Source organism: Agelaius phoeniceus, chromosome 2 (assembly GCF_051311805.1).
Source record: "Agelaius phoeniceus isolate bAgePho1 chromosome 2, bAgePho1.hap1, whole genome shotgun sequence".
Lineage (NCBI taxonomy): Eukaryota > Metazoa > Chordata > Aves > Passeriformes > Icteridae > Agelaius > Agelaius phoeniceus.
This window is the reverse complement of record NC_135266.1, coordinates 95,589,138-95,609,826: the sequence shown is the minus strand read 5'-3', so window position 1 is coordinate 95,609,826 and position 20,689 is coordinate 95,589,138. Positions and strand designations below refer to the sequence as shown.

Here is a 20,689-nt window from a genome sequence, read left to right as displayed (position 1 = left end):
AAACCCTGTGATGACATACAGGGACTATAAACTCTTCTGGGTAGTTTGGTCACCTGACACAATGAAGAAGATGAAATTCTGCCACAGGAGAGTTTTTTACCTTGATTTGGGATTTAATACTATAAAAATGGAAGTACTGTGTTGGCAGGTTTTTTATGTGATAGGTGGTCACTGTATCCTGCTTCCCACGGAGAGGGGCAGGAACCTGGACAGCAAAGCCATTCTCACAAAGGATGAGCAGTGTGCTCTTGTCCTGTATAAAAACACAAAGAATGGGGCAGATGTATAAATGGAATCAAGACAAATGGGAGGAAAAGTTGGTTAGGCAGATGCATAGGCATAAAGCCAAACTCCAGCCACACTTACCTGTGCTCTTATTTCTATGTACACTTTTAAATGGACATCAGAAGTCAGTGAGCTTCTTTTATGCTAGGCAAAGCTAAGGAATTGAAGAAATCCTTGCTGTGTCCAAACCAGCTGAAATTCTGACACTGCTTAGCTTGAAAGCAGCATGATGATATTTTGGAAATTTGGTTAAATTAAAAGATGGATTTGACCCATGACTTAGTAGGTTTTGGGTTGATAATTTCATATATTTCCATTCTAATAAATCCTTTCCATCATCAAGACTTGGCTCAAAGTCTTGCCAAATGCTACAGCAGTTTGTTTTTTGTTGGCACCTCACAAGTCCTTTAAAGTGGGAAGTTAGGAAGAATAGGTGAGGTGAAGGTAATAATTATTCAGTGTTTTGAGTTTTTAAGAGACAAGCCTGTATTTAGTTTCAATTTTCATAAGCTATCTGGAGAAAAGAGAGAGAGGCTTATTTTATCTGACCCATCACTAAAAATGTGCAAAGAGGGCATTTTAGAGTTGCTATGGAAACCCTAACTAGGAATGATATGGTTCCTGTGTCTGTAGGATCTCAGTTTAAAAATGCATTCATTAAATGTAATGTATTTAATCACCAGTGCTTCTTTAAAACAAACCAAAAAAAAGAAGTAGTGTGACACTCAGATGCTGGCACTGTGTTAAGCAAATGTTCTTATCCAGCAATAGAGGCCAGATACTGGTAGAGAAACTTACTCAGGCAGAATCTAACATCCAAGACACAACAGGTGCTTTTTTAGTAAGGAGAAGTACCTTGTCTTTAAGGAAAGGACTCAAAATGCAACTGTCAGATCAAGATCTGTTGTTTCTGCAGTAAGATAGAATTCATACCAACAAGACTTCTTTTGCCAGCTTTTAGAAGTGGAAATAACCACACTTTGCCACTATGCACCAGTAAAATATATCTTGCTAGAATCTAAAAATAATTAATAGTCTCTCCTCTAAATAAGGTTACTGGACCAAAAAAATTTCAAATGTTATCCTAACCCTAGAACACTTTTAAATATTAGCAAAGACCTACATTGATATGTCCTGACAGATTTCAAACACAGAATGTGAATTTCAAGAAGCACCCAAAATCTTTCTTAATGTTGTCAAAAAGCTTTTCAAAAGCCTGTTTTAATAGGGGCAAGAGTCACAGACAGTAATGCCCAAATAACTTCTTTGTCAAAGAGAATCGGTTCTTCCAAAAGCTAAGGAATAAGATTGTTTCTTCCAGTCAAGGGCTCAAAAAGCATACCAAAACCTTGTAGTTTGCATTATCCAAAACCCAAAATATGTCCCTAGTGACTAAACCAGAGATTTAGCTATACAGAACCTCTTGTCATGCTGAAGCAGCATGAAGAACAAAGGAGCAAAACATTATTTGTATTGTCTATAGAGGACATGACTAGAGTCGTGGATCTTCATCTATTTTGATTGGAAATTCTTTTTAAAATTATATGTTAACACTGCTGGGAAGGAAAGAAAACAAATATGCATTACTCACATGAGAAGGTGGAGACCACTGTAATGCCTGTACAGGCCCAGGGACACAGATGAATCCAATAGGCTTGTATTCATCCCCAATAGCAAAAAAGAAAACTGTTTTGTCTTTACTCTGAGGAAAAACAAACAAACAAGCAAAGATGATGACTGAATCAAAGCTGACCAAAAATTCAAAAGACTCTAAGTACTTTATGACACAGGCACATACTTCCATTTTTTTGTGTTTAAACAGGGGAGATTCAGGACTGGATTTCCATGATCATTACTGGGAGGAAATAAAAACCCTGCCCATGCTGTTCCAAGAAATATGTTGCACCCATAGCTCTTAATGGCCTCCTTTGGCATCACCTGCCATGTGCATTCTGCCCATTGCCCCAAGAGCTCCTTTAAATCTCAGGCTCAGGCCTGATTTTTCAGATAAGGTAGCACAAGCTGATTTCCCCAGATAACGAGAAGTTCAAGAACTGGCACACAACATGATTCATTTTACCTTAAATCCTACATTAAATTAAATGCATGGGAATTCAGCTTAAGGAACACGTAACTGCAAATGCACTGATCACGGCTAAGGACAAGCTTTTAAAAAGAGACACCACATTAACTGGAAACCATCTCAAAGACTACCAGGCATAATGACTGACTGACTGACCCTGTGGTAAGGCCAAGCAGTGCTCGGTAGCAGCTGGATTGCTGCCAATGTGGTGTACCAACGGACTTGCTTTTACTAATCCAAGATCCTACTAAACTAATTCCAAAATGAACCAAATCCATTTTCAAAGGGAATTACAGAATTCACACTAAACAGTCCAGTAATTCACAAAATTAATTGTGTGAATTGCATGGTTGCTTTCCTTCAGAAAAACAGATGTGAATGCAAACAGATCCTTCTCCCTGCACAGAGAACTACAGCAAGCAATCAACAGCAGCAACAGAAGTAAAACTGCATTGTCAGTAAACAAACTTTTACCTTATCTCTTTTAAAAGGCTCTACATTTGTGGCTTAATAAAACCAACCAAACTGCATGATACATACCCCTGTGGCAAACACATATCCCTTTTTTTCATATGCCAAGGCTGTGACTGCAGCAGCATGAGGTTTGAAAACTTGTTTCAGATTTATCTCTGCAATCTCATTGGCCTGTCCTGCATGACTGGGCAGCAGTTTGGGATCATAAACTTCAATTATGCGGACAACACCATCTTCAAACCCCACGGCAATTAGACCTCCCTCAGGACTTACCTTTAAGTGAAACAAAGAAAAAAAATCACAGTGTACATCTGAGAGCTTCAAAGAATAATCCATATTATGCTCTGTTGTTTACCTTTAAACTCACCTTATGCGGAAGTGTTGCTAAAGCACAAAGAATATTTCATACATGGGAAACGTTGTTTATCATTTCTAATATGATATCACAAAGGAAGAGAGAGGACTGGGGCCTATTTTTTGGTTGAATTGTGTTTTGCTTTTTTTTAGTGATAACATGTCACTGAAACTGAAGATGTTAACAAGGATGTGGTTGCAATGTCTGAGGAAGAAGTAATTCATACTGACATAAAGATATATCAGTAACTTCTTAAGCAAAAGAGCTGAAACCCAAAACAAAGAATTATGTTTCCCTGAATAAAATATGGGGCACCAAACATAAGTATGATTTTTTAAGAGGTCAGGGAATAGGCTTGGGTCTGGCTGAGTCCATAGAAAGTACAGCAGTCAACAGGGAATTCCACTTGAGATGGAAAGAAGGAGGAGTCTTTACCATAAGTTCTGTAGGTAAGCCAATTGCTAACAATTAAGAGAAGCTTGAACTGTGATACAGGTTAGCAGAGACAGGCCTGTGTTTTAGCTGGATATAGCTGGACTCGTGGATTTAGCTGATATTTGCCATACATGGTAATGTCTTGAAGGCGATTATGAGCTGACTTGTCGGTATTCACTTATCTAACAAAGACACTGCTAGCTTGCCTATGAGGAGATTATGGTAAACAGATGCTTCAAAGTATGTTGGACTAAGTTTTCTTAGATTAATAGCACAGATTTTAAAATACATTTGGACTCTTTAAACTGTGACCAAGTACCTAATACAATTTTAAATGCAGCTGGATAGACTAAGTGCCCTTTGTTTTTCAGATTGTGTTTAGTAATAACTTTCATAAAACTGAACTGAGTCAGTTTTGTGATGCTGTACAATTTATTGCGGCAGACATCTTACCTCATGAAGGTACAGGTAACCAATTAACAGCATGTCAGAAAGCCTGCATGGCCAGAATTATATTTTTATAAAATAATTACTTTTATAAAATGAAGGCACTCGCCCAGTGGAACCCTCACTTTGAACATTCAAGTAATTATTTGCCTCCTAAATTTGCTTGTTATTAATCCACCAGGCTGCTATGTTTTCTCAAGAACATGACTAGATACTACTTTAATTAAAATTAGCAAATATGTCTACAAGTGATAGACTCCACACTCCACAAATGATCAGTTCTGGCAACAGTTTTTAATGATTTATCTCCAAATGTTTGTGATTTGTCTGGGCTGTCATTTCAAAATGTGTTAACTAACTAATGTTAATTGACATTTGCTCTGTGTGGGTTAAATAGAAGCTGTTAGTCTACAAACTCAGACTACTTCCCATACTGCACACAAAAATCTGATTTTAAAATTTTAGGAGGGCACAAAGTAGGATACCTGATAACCCATAGTAAAGTTAAACTGTTCCTATACTGTATACAAACATACTACCCCACAAACCTATCTATCCTGCTACAGTGAATTTCACCATGGCCTAACAAGTGACCTCTAATGTCTTATTTGCTGAGCAGCTTCCTGGATGCTGGCAGGCTCATAGGCTCCTTGAAGAATTTTTGCTTAACATGCTAGGAAAAACTCACAACAGCCGGTGCCCATGCCAGCGCTGTTCCTCCCTGTTTAAACTTGATTACACTCAGTTGACTGTTGCTGCTGAAATCATAGATGCGCACTGACCCTGTGTGGAAAGGAGACAGTAAGAATTTATTTCTTGCAATGTCACTTACATGTTAGGATTTATGGAGAAATGTCTATTTATTTGAATTAAAATCTGGATTAAATGTATGTTTTCTCTTTTGAGTAACAAAATGCCGGCATGAAAGATGACTGATGGTTACAGAGCACCATAGCTAACATGGTGCTCATGAACAAAATACATGATTTCTTCACTCTTCAACTTATACAGAACCAAGAGTTTTCGAGGCTGAGGGTTGTAATAAGAAGTCCCAGGCTGACCATCTACATGTAATTTTCAAGTGAGCACAGAATTGTGGCATACTCTATGGAAAATCTGCACTGACAACATAGGAAAAGATGATAGGCTACTACTTGGGACTGCCTAGGGAGGAAAACATTTAAAGGGAGGAAACATAGGAGATTGTCCATGAAAGATCCGATTTCATTAGAGGGAAAATAACCAGATTGCATAAAACTCCCTTCCAACTAGCATTTATGTGAAACATAGTTTGCTCAACTGGTAGGAGTTAGTCTTCAGGCTAGAAGAATATCTGCATTGCATAACGCAGACGAATTACAAAACAGTACTGACAGGAATTTAATTAAAATACCTTGTCATGTTTTCTGAACAGTGTAAATGACATTGTTAGTGTTCTGGCCAGTAGTTCTTCTTTCAAAGCACAATAAAGCTAACATTGAGAGGCCTAAACAGCAACATTTATAAAAGTTAAATGAATATGTCTGTAATTGCTTGTTATCTGTTCGTGAGAGCATAATAGCTATTGCATTTTCTAAGAAAAGCACAAACACTAGTATTTGCAATGGCTTACACAATGCTGCAGGTGCATGTAATTCCTTACAAGATAAAAATCCCAAAACTTATTAAACCCCAGCACTGAATACAAGTACTGTTACTCAAACTGGATATCTCACCTTTCCAGCCATTCCTTCAGAACAAACAATTTACGAAGTTTCTCATTAAAAACTTCCATTGTTACAATCCCAGGTTTTTAGGATGAAGGAGTCTTAAAGCATTGTTTCAAAACATTCATGGTTTGCCTTAACTATTAAAGAACTGATCCCAGGAATAACAATTGGATGTAAAGTGACTTTGCAATAGCAAAAGCACAAAAACAAAACACAGTAGCTCCAAACCAAGCACCATTGCCCTTCAAAACCAATAATGGCAGTGGCATGAGAGGAAAGGAACAGTGCACTCACGGTCAAGAGCTGTGGTGGCCATCAGGCATGTAAAGGGAGAGACACCGATGGCCTCAATCCCCCCAGAGTGGAAGGCACACACACGCTCTGGGTCATGGCTCTGCGGTGCAAAACAGAAGAGAAATTATGCTGCATTTTACACTTGTGCTCACCAGTTTGAGCTTATGCTGCCTGGGAAATAATTTAATCATTCAAGGAATTAAAGACTTTGCAACATTTTTTTTTTACATTAAATACAATTAGTTTGTATAGTATGCGTATTTTATTTACCATCAAATTCTTGGAACATATTTTACTTTTCACATTAGAATTCTAGTCCCCACAAGGGATTGTTCTTATTAACTTTATTATGTTCCAGAGCAAAAATTAAATGCTGCTTTTTCACCTCTGTCATCTTTTTCTCCATCAAAAACATCTCCAGCAGTAACACTAGTTACTAGTAGGATAAAACACTTCAAATGTGTTTCATCTTCTTCTTATTTTTTTCCTAGTTCTTTCTGTCATTTAAAGACTAAGGATTAGTTCAAACACCTCTCTATAGAGAAAATAACACTCCTTCAACTCATTTCCTGCATCCATGCAGCTTTCATTACCAGGTTACAGAATTAAAGTCCTTTAAATTAACTTGAATTTGGCAGCTGAAATTTCAGGAATCAAAAATCAAATTCCTCTTTACCATCCTGCACAATCATTACAATCAATTACATTTGAAAATTTTATGAAATAAAATATCTGTTCCAATGCTACAATTTTCTACCATACAACTTCACAAAACACAAATTTCATTCCAGATGGAACCAGTATAGCTACAGGATGTCATAGGATATGGTTCCTATTGCAAATGAACTGAAGAAATCAGAAGAAATAAAAAACAAAATTACCATATTTGAAAAAGTCAAATCCAGCTTCCATATTGATCCACTTGTATCCTGAAGAAAAAAACACATTAATTGAATATTTTCAGACTCAATTTGGAAATAAAACTGCACATGGTGACTTCTTAAAAAGTCCTTAATGATTATCATTGTGAAACAAAAATTACTAAATGCAATTATGTCGGTCTTAAGAATCTCATTCATCACTTTAAGGTAATAGAACTTGACAATACCTTTTGGCATTCTTCTATTCTTATGCCAGAGTCTCACACATTACAATACACTAAAAACACAGCACAGCATAACATAATTCAATTGGAAGGGACCTGCAAGGATCATCTCATCCAATTGCCTGATCACTTCAGGCCTGACCAAAATTTAAAATATATTATTCAACTCCTCTATATATGCCTCTTAAACATTGACAGGCTTGGAACTTAACCTCTCTAGGAAGCCTGTTTCTGTGTTTATAAAAAAAAAAAAAAAAACAAACCTGTAGGTAGGTAGGTAGATAGGTAGGTAGATAACAAGATTATTTTCTATATATCTAGAAGACTGAATTCTACTAAAAAGAAACACTCTGATTTCTAATAGACTCCTGCTGTTACTTACCAGCATGTTCCTCATTTTCTGTTTCTCCACAGGGATGCGTGTACCTGAGTGTGTCTTACCTGAGCAAACCAGAAGGACTGTCCCTGGTCATGAACTTTTGTAATGAAATTCAGGCTGACATTCTTGCCAAGCCAAAGTTCATTCATAGGCTCCATCTCCACTAACCCTGTGTCATCCACAGGATCAGCAGTATCTACTACCTCAAAGTTCCACATCTTCATGGCATTGGAAGCATTAAAAAAAAGAAAAAAAAAAAGCTTTTTTATAAGACCAGGATGTTTTTATACACAATAAATATGGATAATCAAAATTTTAAGAAAGCAAAATCACTGCTTTGAACATAACCTAGAACAGTGACTGGAGCTTCAATTCAGCCCTGACACAAGCAGAGCTGTACATGGCAGCTTCAGAACTATGCAGAATAAATGGTATCTGTGGGCACTCAGCATGGCTCATACTGAGGCAGCACAAAATAATGGGAAGTCTAACCCTTCCATGTTCTGCTCTGTACAATAAGGACAACATATCAGTTAGCACGCTTATAATCAAGTGAATTTTCCTAAGGGAAAACACCAACCTATATAATACAACAACAACAACAGTATTTGCAACCCTCCACTGCCTATAGGTCAGTATACCATTGATTATCTTGGCCATTCCACACATCAGCAAAAGACACATCATGTTCTCCCTTAAAGAGCAGGGAAATAAGATTGCAAAATTCTTGATCATTGACAGGTGAGATCAGAAGGTGGTGTTATGCTTAAGGAAAACATTTTGACCTTAATTTATAGAATTATTTGTTAACTTCAGGATGCTTTTTCTTTAATTTTCCCCCATTTTAGGATATGTATCTTTGAGACGCTAGTTAACTTCTGTGTTATTTTAACATTAATAATCTGAGCTTTTAAACATGCAGAAAATTAATTTCAAATATTCCTGTAGCTTGTTTTTTATCTTTTAGATAACACCACATGTTAATAGGCCTGGAAGTTATACAATGTTAGACTGTAGTCAGGAACAAAGCTGTTAGAAAACCACTGAAGATTGTTTTGATTTACTAAAGTAAAAGTTGATTTATTTATTTATTACTATTAAACAAGGAAAACTGCATGCCATGCTATCCAGTTCAAACACATATACTGTGGAGATGTGCTCTTATTTTCTTTGTTATACCAAATAATTTTCGGAAATAAACTATCCTCCAAAAATCTGGTAAAGGAAATACGTAATATTTACCTGCTGACCATACATGTGCACACCTAAAGGCAGAGCAAAAGAAAAACTCACCCGAATGACACCATCTTTTCCAACAGAGTAAAGGTCTCCTTCATCAAAAACTAACTGGCTGATAGGGCCCTCATGACAAGGCTTGTGTCCAACTTGACAGAGCTCTACTTTAATGAGGCCACCTTCCCAAAGCAGCAAATTGCCCCACTCAGTTCCTGAGACAACCTTCAATGCAAATGAAGATAAGTATGTAAGCACCTGCATGTAATTGTGCAGAAGCAGGCAAGAACCCAATTAACATTTGTGGCTACCTTCCATTAAAGCATTAAACCAATGGCAAAGTACAGACATTTGCAAGAGAAGATGTAAAGGGTGAGGAGGCTCAACTTTTTAGCAATGTGACACAATTTGCATGCACTGAAATTGGTGAAGATTAGGACCAACAGTCTCTTTGTATTTCTGTACACTAATGTTTTCACATTAGAAGACACTCCACTCTAAGCCAACCCAGATCTTTTTTCTGGGAATTACAACACTAACTATTTTCCAATTATTACAAAGCAAGACAGGGATTTTGGGCAAATTGATGGCAATATTTTCTTCTCAGAACAGTGCATCACAGGCCTGATTAAAAACATTTTCAAGCAAATAGTAACACTCCAACTTACAAAGCAGACTATATCAAAGAATAAAAGGGTACATAATATTTTTGCTTTTGGTCACTTTTTTTCACTTACCTTCCCATCAGGCAGCTCCACAAAACCTAGAATGTCAGACACTGCTGTTTTTCCAAACCTGCCCAAAGCTCCTTGCAACTTGAGACCAGTTAATGTGAGAGCCATCTTCCAGAACCTGAGTACAGAAAAAAAACACCCCTCAGTGATACAAGATTTCCTAAACACTGCTCAATCGCTCTTAGACATTGCAGTACTCTTACCAGGCATGCCTTGCTCATGTATTACTCCTTTTTGCAGGAGAACTTGGGGTTGGTTTTTTTTTTGAAAATGATATACAGCTTTACATCTACACAAACATTTCCCTATCCTACTCCAATGAAAAAGCTAGGAAAAGGATTCAGAATGAGCAGAATGAAGATTAAACTATTAAAAATTAAGAAGTGTAAAATCCACACCTACATCTTTCCGCTACAACTCATACACTTACTTAGGAGTATCTATTTTATCTTTGCTGTGGGGTGTATGATGCTCAGTTTTGTAAACCCAAGGGACTGAGGACTTCATTAAATGTCATCCAAGTCCTCTTGTGGAATTAAACTGTACTATAAAATCTCACTGAGCCGAAGGTTTTATCCTAAATATTAGTGTCTCCTGTGTGTGCAGGAGACATTACTTTTAAGATGACTGTTGGAAATTGTAATTTGAGTCCACATTTGGGTGAAAGGTCACATTTATCATGTAATAAAAGCTATGTCAGAGTTTATTTGTAGTATTTCAGCTCAAAAGAAAGTTTATAAGAGATTATGTTTAGTCAGATTTCCATAAATAATGCCTTCTAAACTACACTTGTTCTGTGTCTAAATAAATATTTTGCTATATCAGACCCACCTTGCAACCAAACTATAAAGCAAATCTCAGATTTTTATCTGATTTACCCATTAAAATTCAAAGTAACTTAAGATGCATCATAATTTTAGCGATATCATTTTTATTACAACAGAATCCCACTCACAGCATAAGATTCTCTGTGTTAACATTTGAGTACTGGCTAAGCACAGTACACAGAAAGAAAGTTTAAAGTCGTTGGGTGTTTGACCCTGTTTTATAAAAGGAGCCATGAACTAAGCAGGGAAGGGAATGTATGGAAACATCTTTTGTAGGCTTTTGGTGCGATCAGAGGGTTTCTGATCCATGACCTGGCAACCAGCTCCAATGGCTGTCCAAGGAGCAGATGAGCTCAAAAATCAAAGATAGAAAGCCCAGAAGGCACAGAAGGTAAATATGGTAAGCTAGAAGACATGCATACATAAGAATTTTTCATTACGTCCCAGTGCTTGTTGAAATTTCAAGAATGAAGCCAGAGGTACTGACATTTAACATCAAGCATCATCCTATTTGGACAGCAAAGATATTGAAAGATTTGTTTGACTGGCTAAAGAATTTGAAAATCCTCATTTTTGTAATTGTAAGGGCTAGGTAAAATAGCATTCCTCATTGGTACATGTTTGCTAATGATACATTCTTGTTAATCATCTTTTATGTATTATGACTGCAGAGGTTTTATGTATTAATCCTAATCAGCAAACCTACTTGATGTGTCCTGATCCACCTGTAGTCAGATGCTCTTCATTCTCAGCAGAAAACATGACCTTGTAAACATCCTGTGCAAAAGCTTTTGACCTCAACAGAGTCTCCTCTTGTTTCCAGTCCCAGATGGTCAACATGTAGTCAGGGCTGCTTCCAACACTGGCCAGCAAAGAGCCAGTACGGTTGAAATCACCAAAAACATAGGCTACCTCTGTTCCACCTAAAGAAATGTACAAGACCCAATACACATGCACAGGAAAGAGGTAGAAACAACACAAAAATCTACTCAGAAGGAGCTCAACATTCACTGAAATTATTTTTTATTCAATAGGTAATGGCTTTAGGTTGGCTATCTCTATCAAATAGAAGTTTCTTCCCATGCAATAAAAACTTGAAACCAATGTTTTCTATTTTTGCTGTGAAGGACCAGAAGATTCTATTTCCTCCTAAACTAAAATGATCCACTACTCCATCTGCTGGGATCTTTAAACACTAGCCCATCTGGAAAAAATAAAAATAGAATGTTTTACACTACCTTTCAGTATTCTGTAGGGCCTCACCGAAGGATATGTGTAGATGACAATGTTTGGCTTCTTCCCTTTTTCTCCTACTGCAAAGTACTCCTTACTAGGGTGTGCCTTGAAAAAGCAGAAGTCTTGTTGCATGCTGTAATAACACCTTTGCCTTTATCCTGATAGTTACTGAGTTATTGTATTCACCCACTCATTAGTCAAAACATACTGCCATAAATACTAGATTGCATTTTTCTGTGTGTTTATTCTGAACAACTGTCAACCTATTGCTCAATATCACAATGAAGCCACTATGCACACAAAATGGTATAACCCACATATATTGTGGAATCATCACAAATGGTGAAACAATCTACTTTGTGATGCATCCATGATTCCTACCTCACTCAACCCACTAGCTAATCTTTCCATAGCAGCATTTGTGTCAGCAGCCATCTACTTCAGCAGACACCTGCAGAAGAGCTATCCTGAATGACACTACTCTGAAGGTGTAAAAATGTACACTGATTCCCCAGAAAAGGCTGCTTATGATGAAGCAGGACTACCAGTCTGAAGCTGATAGTCTGAAAGCCTTGCTCACGTGCAATAAAACAGAGATAGCAGAGCTTTCACATGGTAAGGTACTTCAGAGACAGAACTTGATACTTCAAGCTCTTGATAAGTTTATTAGAGTGAAACCAGATACTTTTTATTTGTGTGGTAGCTTGATTTTCTAAATTTTAATTGCAAGGAGGACTCTATATTAGTATCAGTTGTAATTAGGACCGATGAAGTGTTGAAAAAATAAAATAATTGCTACGAGCCAAAAGATTTAAATAAGAATGAAAAAATAATCCCAGCTGGACTTGTCAGTCCTTTTAGGTAGCTGAGCCTGGGACTAAGGTGTGCAGATACTTGTTCTCTGCCAATTATATTGATGGGATGAGAAGCCCATGCTGCATGATCCACACATTCCTTTAATCAATACCATATCCTTTCTTATGTATATGAAAGTGCAACTGTAGAAGTCTCCCATATCTGGCAACCACAACCAAGTAAATATTTTCTCCCTAGAAAGTGACTAAAGTTCTTAAACAAGAAACAAAAGCCATACTGTGATAAACCCAATGCCACCGCCACAGCTGCTCCGGACATGTTTCTGATACTTAGTTCTCAGGTTCTGGAGGATCACCTGGTTGCCTGCTACATAACCTACAGTATTTCTATCCATTATCATCAGGTTTACAGGTCTGGTACAGTCATATCCAAAAGAATGTCTGGGAACCGTCCAATAAGGAAAAGATTACACACTGGTTTTCTAGACAGTTTACTAAGTAGATAGAAATGCTTAAACTGAAACTGAAATGGGAATACTGAAACTAGTGACTAAGCCTGATGGCAGGAGATAATTTTCTTCAGTATACAGTGAAAGTAAAATATATCTTTACTCTATAACTGAAAGGAAGGCACAAGTAAAGGCTTTCTGAAGTTCATATCCCATCTTTTCATCTCCACTATGGGTACACCTCTTGTTTCTGATCATTTGGAGCTGCAAGGAATTCATATTTTATCTGTGTTCTCTTTTCAAATGAAACGTAAAAGATGTGCATCAGATTACCAGGAACTGTTATACAGACAAAGATCAAGCAAGTTTTCAAGCTCACTTCTTAATTGTTTACAGGCAGATGTAAAAAAGGGAATAGCAGTCTTCAATAGCAACTGAACTGTGTCTGCAGAGAAAACCACCAGCATATACAAAAGTCATATATCATATCCTACCCTACTTGACTACACCTACCCAAGAGCTTATTGTAGCTCTTAAATGATGGGCACCACTTCCTTCATTCTATGAGTTTAGATCTCCTGAGCACTAGAATACAAATCTACCTGGTTCCTTCCCCACTTCTCCTTTATGAGGTATACAGGAGCTCTTCTGCTCTCCCCTCAGCTTCTTGGGGAACACCAGTGTGGCTACAGAGAAAGGGAGAGCTTTGCAGGGTGTATTCTTATGCCAGTCTTGTGCCTGGTCACATTAGCTTCTCCATGATCTAGTTCTACAGGAGTACTTATTATAGGAAACACTATGCCCTGTAAGAAATCTTTATGAGGTCAAGACAATACTCAAGATTAAATTCACCCAGAACCATAACTGGCCAGGATTTTTACCTGTGTCTCAACCAAAGGTATCCCACTAATGCCACATAGGCTACTCCAAATTTGACCAATACAATTTTGAGAAGGTATATTAAATATCATTACCTTTGAATTTGCCCAAGCTCAACAGAAAGGATACTTAAAAATAAGAAGGTCAGTGGGTATCTCAGAGTCATCAGTGACATATGGTCCTGAATATACATCTTCATACGTGTAGAAGAAGTTTTCATCTATTTTCTTTTTTACCTCCTCAGGCCTTTTTTGTGGTTTTGAGGATACTTGAATACTATCTTGTTTGTCCAAATTGTCTTCTGCACCTCAGAAGTGGGAACATAACAGAAATTTATATTCATCATATGTTTTGGGTTAGTTGCTGATATTTGCACCTGACCACAAAAAGGGAAGGAGTCACAACTCTTTGCCCCCTTTGATAAAGCAATCAATACTTCATAGCTCAAAACAAGGGTTCCATGTCTTAGCAACTACTTGTCCTGGAACGCTCTGCAACAAACGCTCCCTCAGGCTTTTAAAAACTTCACTGTAAATATTCAAAACTGAAGAATTTAAACAAAAAAAAAAGTTGTTTGAAAAATACTGGTTTTAAAACTTTAAGACTTACTAAAGCAGTTCAGTTGAGGTTTCCTTGATATTTAGGTCTCCACTTTAGAAACCAAACAAATTTTAAAGTGTCTGTTTTCCGTAGCTATTGAATGCACATTGTTGCACAAAACAATTATTAAAACCACATATAATGGACCACCAGAAGACACCACTGTCCTCAAGAAAGCAAACTGCTAATGTGTGACCAGTGTAGCTCCTCACTGGATTGCAATGCACAATACTGTTAACTTGACTTCCAACTAGTCATAAGCACTTGCTAAAAGAAGTCTCCAGTTGGTTATCTCAGGTTAAATCTATTTTGTAAGCATTTCATGCTATCCTGACTGTTTTCTCTCCTAGGTGGGCCATGAGAAACAAGCAAAGGGGGCAGAGACCAGCCAGGCAAAGAGCAAAGTTATGCCAACTGAAAGGGAGCAGAAATACTCAATCACTGTAACTGAATACAGTCTGAGGTTGTTAGGCTGTTCCTAATAATAACTGTAAAAACAATGAAAACTAGAAAATACAGGGGGTTTTAAATTTGTACCACCATCTCCTCAGTGAACACCCATTCTCAGCAATGCTCTCAATGTCCAATTCCACTTGCTCCCCTTCTTCCTCCTGTTCCTCTGCAGTTGGTGATTCACTTGAAACACTAGTTTTGTTTTCTTTTGCAAAGTATAATTGGTATCACTCTCTTAGGTATGAATCCCTTTGATTAATTTGCTCGTACATGCCATATTAAATAAATATTTAGTTCTGTAGTAGTAAAAGAACCTCCTCTGTCCAACAACATACTTCCTGATGCTTAGCATTAAGTGTCAGGAGAAGTTTACTTCCAAAAACCAGTAATTTAAAACTTAGGGGAAAGAAAAAAAAAACCATCCTATAACAGAAAAAAGGTGTAAGAGGAAGATCAAACAAATGCCAAAAGTAATGCAGCAATGCATCAAAAAATTCTTCCAAAGTGGATTTGTTATTCATGCTACCTGGATCTAGTGTGTTAGATGACATGCAGGACACCTGAAATAGACACTGGACAGGCATTTCAAGATGAAAAATATGTTAAAAAGAAAAATAATGGCCTCTGACTGAAAGAGTCTGGTGGAGTTAAAAACCTGATTTCAGTATTAGCTACAGAGACAGGTCTAAGCAGTAAAAATTTTCAGGGAAGGGACTTTGAGAGCTGAGGCACAGCAGGAACAGCAGGCACATGGCTTGGTCCAGAACATCACTATGACCAGAGTGAAAATAAAATTTGGCAACACCAAGAGCAGGAACTGGAGTTGAAGTAAGAAAGAGGTGGTGGAAGAATGGTGGAAGAAGCCAGAAGTTACTGTAGATTCAGTACTGAAATCAGGACATAACAGGGAAATGCTCACCACTGGGATCTGCCTCTTCATCTTCTGCTGGTTCCTGTTCCATTGGAAAAGGTGGATGTTCTCTCTCCCTGGCAGTGGTAAAGACAAACCTTTAGTATTGTTGCTTTTATTTGCCATTTAGGCCATTCTCATTTCCTCTTAAATGCTTTGAGATTCCCAAAGATGCTATTTGTCTTCTGCCTGTACACAAATATGGATAACCCAAAGATATGTCCTACTTAGTAGAGCGAATTCATTGGCTCAGGTTTAGGACTCCAGGATCTGAATAAATTGCTGCAGTAAGACTGTCATCTAAATACTGTGTATTGGTGGGAACTGACATGATTTAAATGTGTTGAGGTTCTCTTTAATATACTGGGATGAGATCTGCTTTTGAGACAACAAGCCTATTCCTTCACCTTTGTGGTGGACTTCACAAAAATATCTGGAGATAGACATTCTGAGATCACCTAATATCTTGAATGGAAAAGCATGAGAGATGAATCCTTAAGAAAAAAAAAGCACTTTCTTCAAAACATTTTAAGATAATAGAAAACAAATCTAAAAGTTAGCACCATTTTTTAAAAAATTAAACAGTTTAATAACACCCCTCCCCCATATGATTTTTATCTTTCAGATCATCTTTTTCAGGGTGCTACATTTTTCACTAGTTACTATTTTCCTCTGAAGTGGAAAAGGTCCACATTTGTCATATAAAAACCACACACATTGACCATTTTTACAAAAAAATGGTCAAAATTTATTCTGCCTTTTGATTTCATATGTGTTCTCCACTTTCAAATGAAATGCCTCAAAATGCACATTGGAGCAACTTTGCATTAATATTACAGCATGAAAAAAACTATCCAAAATCAGAAAATTCAAAAGTTGTATATAAAGAAACATGAAAAATCAGAATAAGAAATATGGGCAGGATGCAAGCAAATCCCTCTTCATCTGTAATCATGACTTTGATACCACTAAGAAGTCCCTAAAAATGCATTTCCTGTTTCCAGCTCTTGGTCAGAATCCATTTGGAAAAAATATTTTGAGGAATTTCAGGCTTTTCCAATATTTCAGGAAAGGCAAAGTCTCTTAACAAAATGCCACCCACAAGAAGGACAAAGAGGACAAAGAAATATTTCAGATATGTCATTCTTGTTGTTCTGTAGACAATCTTCATCCAAAGGTCCTGAGTGTCTTCCACAATCTGACTTTCCTGCATAATTTCACATAAGAATTACGAATGAGCTTTTATCCTTTTGGTGTGGTGAGAAAAACTTGAAAATAGACAAGCAGAAAGTTTTACATTTAGAAAACAAATGAAAACAATTGCAATGTATCTCAATATATTTAAATGAAATTCATGAGTTTTTAATGGGGTAACACAACTGATATCACTGAAGTTGAAGAAATAGTTATAGACTATTTGCATAAATAGATAGTGGAGTGTTCAGAGACCTGAATTCTAATTCCAAACCCAATAATGACGTGTACAATTTGTATCAGCCATTTCACCTCTGGCTGTCTCAGTTATCTCCTGTGAAAAATTAGATAATAATACTTACACATCTTAGCAAAGTGTTTTGATATCCACAGAGAAAAGAGCTATAAAATTTCAAATTATTCTAACTAATTAGCAATCATTTCTCTTCTAAAAATTAAGATTATCATAGTTTTCATTATAAATTAATTCCTATCTGGAAAATGCTTTAGGCTGAAAGGGGATATGAACATTTCCGCTTTCATTGATATCTGGGTTCTAGTTAAAGAAAGATACTGCAATGTCCACTGTGCACATTTTTGTGATGGCATTCAAGCACCAAAGCAAATTCTGAATTTAAGAACTCAGAAGAGGCTCATGGGGATAACATGTCTACTTTGGCTGCAGATTCTGGCTTTCATGAGTTTGCTGATCCTGAAAACTCTTGTGCAGGCTCACCATGACAAAGGCATACATTTCTCTGAATGTTGATTTTATTTTTCTGGGGGGAATTGGCAGGGTTTTTTTACAACAGCTTTCCTAAATCAGAAAGATTTAAACCTTTTGATACTGAAAACTGAGATAATGACAAGTAGAACTGATGTGATAAGTCTAGTGAGGAAAAAAAAATCAGCAATCATAATTTTTCTGCCAATGCCAGACCAGGGTAGTACATTTTCCTCCTAGTCCTGGTAAATCAAGACACTGACTTGAAATACTGTACCAGATCCACGTCAGTTTCATCATTTCCAAGAACTCAGGAACTTATTCCAAGTAAGGACTGAATTCAGGTTATCCTTGTTTCAGTGGAAGTGCTACAAGCTGGGAATTTCAGCAAAGTTCCATTTTCTTTCAAATTGCCTTTTTCTTAGCTATGTTCTCAAAAGCCACAGAATGGAGAAATGTGTTCATTCAGGCATATAACTTCAGTTATTTCAAAGTTAAAATGGTTTTTTTGTCAATTTTGCTGCCACACAGAATCTTTATATATGGAAGCCTCTCAAAAATTCTCAGTAAATTTGGATTTCTCATCTCAGATAATTGTCTCATTTATCCAAAATACAGCATAATTAAATCAAATGGGTTTTTATTTGCTAACACATAAACAAATTCAGTGAGATCACACCACTTTCTTTCTATTTTGTCATCCTACACTTTTCTTCTTTCCAGAAAAAAAGGTGTTTAAATGTGTAGACCTCATAAATGCAGTTCTTGCCATCATAAACCTTGTGACTGACACTTCAACTGCATAAAATACAAGAAAATAAATAATTATCAAAATGCAGCCTACAGTTTTACTTTAGAAAACAGAACATATCTAACAGTTATTTTAAGGTGTCTCTCCCCATCATGAACTGTTTCAGTGTGTTTAAATGACATCCCCTATCAGCTTTTACATCCACAGAAGAGTGATCATCAGTTCTGACCACTAATTCAGTTTATGTAGAAATAGGGAACTATTACTGCAGAATAAAACTGCAATGCTATTAGTACCAGCAATAAGCAAGAGATTAAAAAATTATCTCTACATTGTGCTACTTCTGCAGGATTTTATTTTTTTGGTTCCTTTCAAAATGTATTAATTTTTTTGAAGAAAAGCTTTACCCGCTGGTGGGCTTTGGATTAAAAAAAAAAAAAAGATAAAAATGAAAAGACACTTGGTCTTTCTTTCAGCAGAGATTGTTATTTCTTTAGTTGTTTTCATTCCACATGAAGGAACTCAGTTTGTCCCAGGACTGCCAATCCTGACTCCTCCTAGCACTGCACTGTGAGCCTTCCAGGCTCCACTCTCTGCTCTTCCTGACCTGGGGGTAGCACTGGTCTAAAACACAGCTGCAGCTTTTGGGTTTCATGAGGGGTGTCTGCCACAGGGAACGCCATACTGATCATCTCTTCTAGGGTAAGACATCTTCTTCAAGTCTAGCTCTGCTTTGGATGTGTCAGGTTTCTTCCCATCTGCCAAGCCCTGTTTTTTTAACTCACTTTCAACCATGGTCTCCTCAGCACTCTTTTTTGAATATTTCATTTGTTTTTGAAAAACAGCAGACCATCAAACATCTCTCTCAGCACTCTTTTTTGCATCCAGACCACATCAGAGTACATCGGCAATTTACTGGGCTGCTGATGAGTGCAAAATGGGCAAACAGGAGAGTCTTGTAAAACTTAATTTAATTTAAAAAAAAAAAGAACATTAAAGTCTTATAGTGTTTACATACAGAAAGAAAAATATCCAAGTGTAAATCAGGCATAGAAACTAGTGCTGTCTGTATATCATTATCCATCAGCACTAGAATATTAGTAATAAAAGTCAGTTTAGGTAATCAACCCAAGATCCCATGGAAAAAAAAAGTATTAGAGAATATGGCTGCTCTTACAAAATCGTGAAGACTTGAGAGCAAGGAGAATAACAAAAAGTATCAATTCTCACAGAGTTAAGTATATAAATTATTTACTAGTCAGAGACCAAGACAGCAAGGATAAAGCTACAAAGCAGGATTTAGACACATTAGCTTTATCATAGCCCCATTGTCTCCTTTCTTCCACATCAGAAAGAAAAAAGAGATGGACTGGAGCCCTGCGATTGTTCTCCTCACTATTACTATGTTGCACACATGCAAAGTATTTTCCTATTTCATAGGAGAAATAAATCTAACTCTAATTTACAATCTTACACCTAAATTAGCCCTCTGTATGATCCACGTATCCTAGCTCTGACACATGCAAGCAAAAGTTCCAAGTCTATTAAAGCTGTCCTGTGAATAAAGGTTACCAGGTTTCTACTAAGCAGAAATAACAGCAGGTGACATCACTAGTTACTGATTAACTTACAGTGTAAAAAAAAAAAATCATAAAAATGAGTATGAGAAGATTACCACAAATGCAACAGGCAATAAAATTAACTGCCTCACAGACGGCGAAGAAAACCCAACGAGTCCCACATTTCAGATAACTACGGGACGGTCTATCCCTGTTGTGGGATATTCATTCCTGTTTAGCGGGGATAGCAGAGGGCAGGCAAGAGACGCCTGGAGCTCCGAGGGGCGGGCAGGGGAGGGAGCCTCAGCGGGGCCCTGGGGAGGGTGCGGGCACAGAGGGGCCCCGGGGGGCGCCGCGGCTGCGGGGCCCTGAGGAGCGGGGCTACCGGGAACAACCCACGGCACCCGCGGGCCCGCCGGGGGCGGCTGTGCCCAGAGCGGCCGCGACCTCCCCACAGCCCCGGTACCTGGGCCCGGAGCGGCCGCGGCCTCCCCACAGCCCCGGTACCTGGGCCCGGAGCGGCCGCGCTCCCGTCTCCAGGCAACGGCGGCGGCGGCGCAGCGCCCCGGGAGCGGAGCCAGCGGGCGGGTCGGCGGCGCTACCGGGCCAATTGGAGGGGCTGGTGGTTGTTTTACTTTGGGTTGTTCGGGTTTTTTCTTTAAAGTAACCTCTGCTTTGGCCACGGTTGCAGTCCTTTCAGAACTCAGCGGGAAAATTAAATTAGCGACAGATCTAGAGGAGACAGTCTTGACCTGCGCC

General features: G+C 37.8%; 1 protein-coding gene across 6 annotated transcripts in view; it reads right to left on the bottom strand.

Moving 5' to 3' along the window:
- The window catches only part of CFAP44 (cilia and flagella associated protein 44), a 41,757-nt gene extending 21,247 nt beyond the window's left edge, over nt 1-20,510 (bottom strand). For 2 of the 6 annotated variants that reach the window (XM_054627667.2, XM_077174308.1), the window contains exons 1-15: nt 20,397-20,476; nt 15,712-15,779; nt 13,869-14,046; nt 12,690-12,852; nt 11,599-11,701; nt 11,067-11,283; nt 9,537-9,651; nt 8,860-9,024; nt 7,629-7,784; nt 6,964-7,011; nt 6,083-6,182; nt 4,768-4,862; nt 2,909-3,115; nt 1,877-1,987; nt 101-253 (exon numbers count right to left, since the gene is read on the bottom strand). In XM_054627667.2, the coding sequence (XP_054483642.2) occupies nt 101-253; nt 1,877-1,987; nt 2,909-3,115; nt 4,768-4,862; nt 6,083-6,182; nt 6,964-7,011; nt 7,629-7,784; nt 8,860-9,024; nt 9,537-9,651; nt 11,067-11,283; nt 11,599-11,701; nt 12,690-12,852; nt 13,869-14,046; nt 15,712-15,754 (1,854 nt within the window). In that variant the 5' untranslated portion in view covers nt 15,755-15,779; nt 20,397-20,476. The other 4 variants (XM_077174305.1, XM_077174304.1, XM_077174306.1 and 1 more) reach the window with 4 other exon arrangements.
- Between the last annotated feature and the right edge of the window lie 179 nt (nt 20,511-20,689).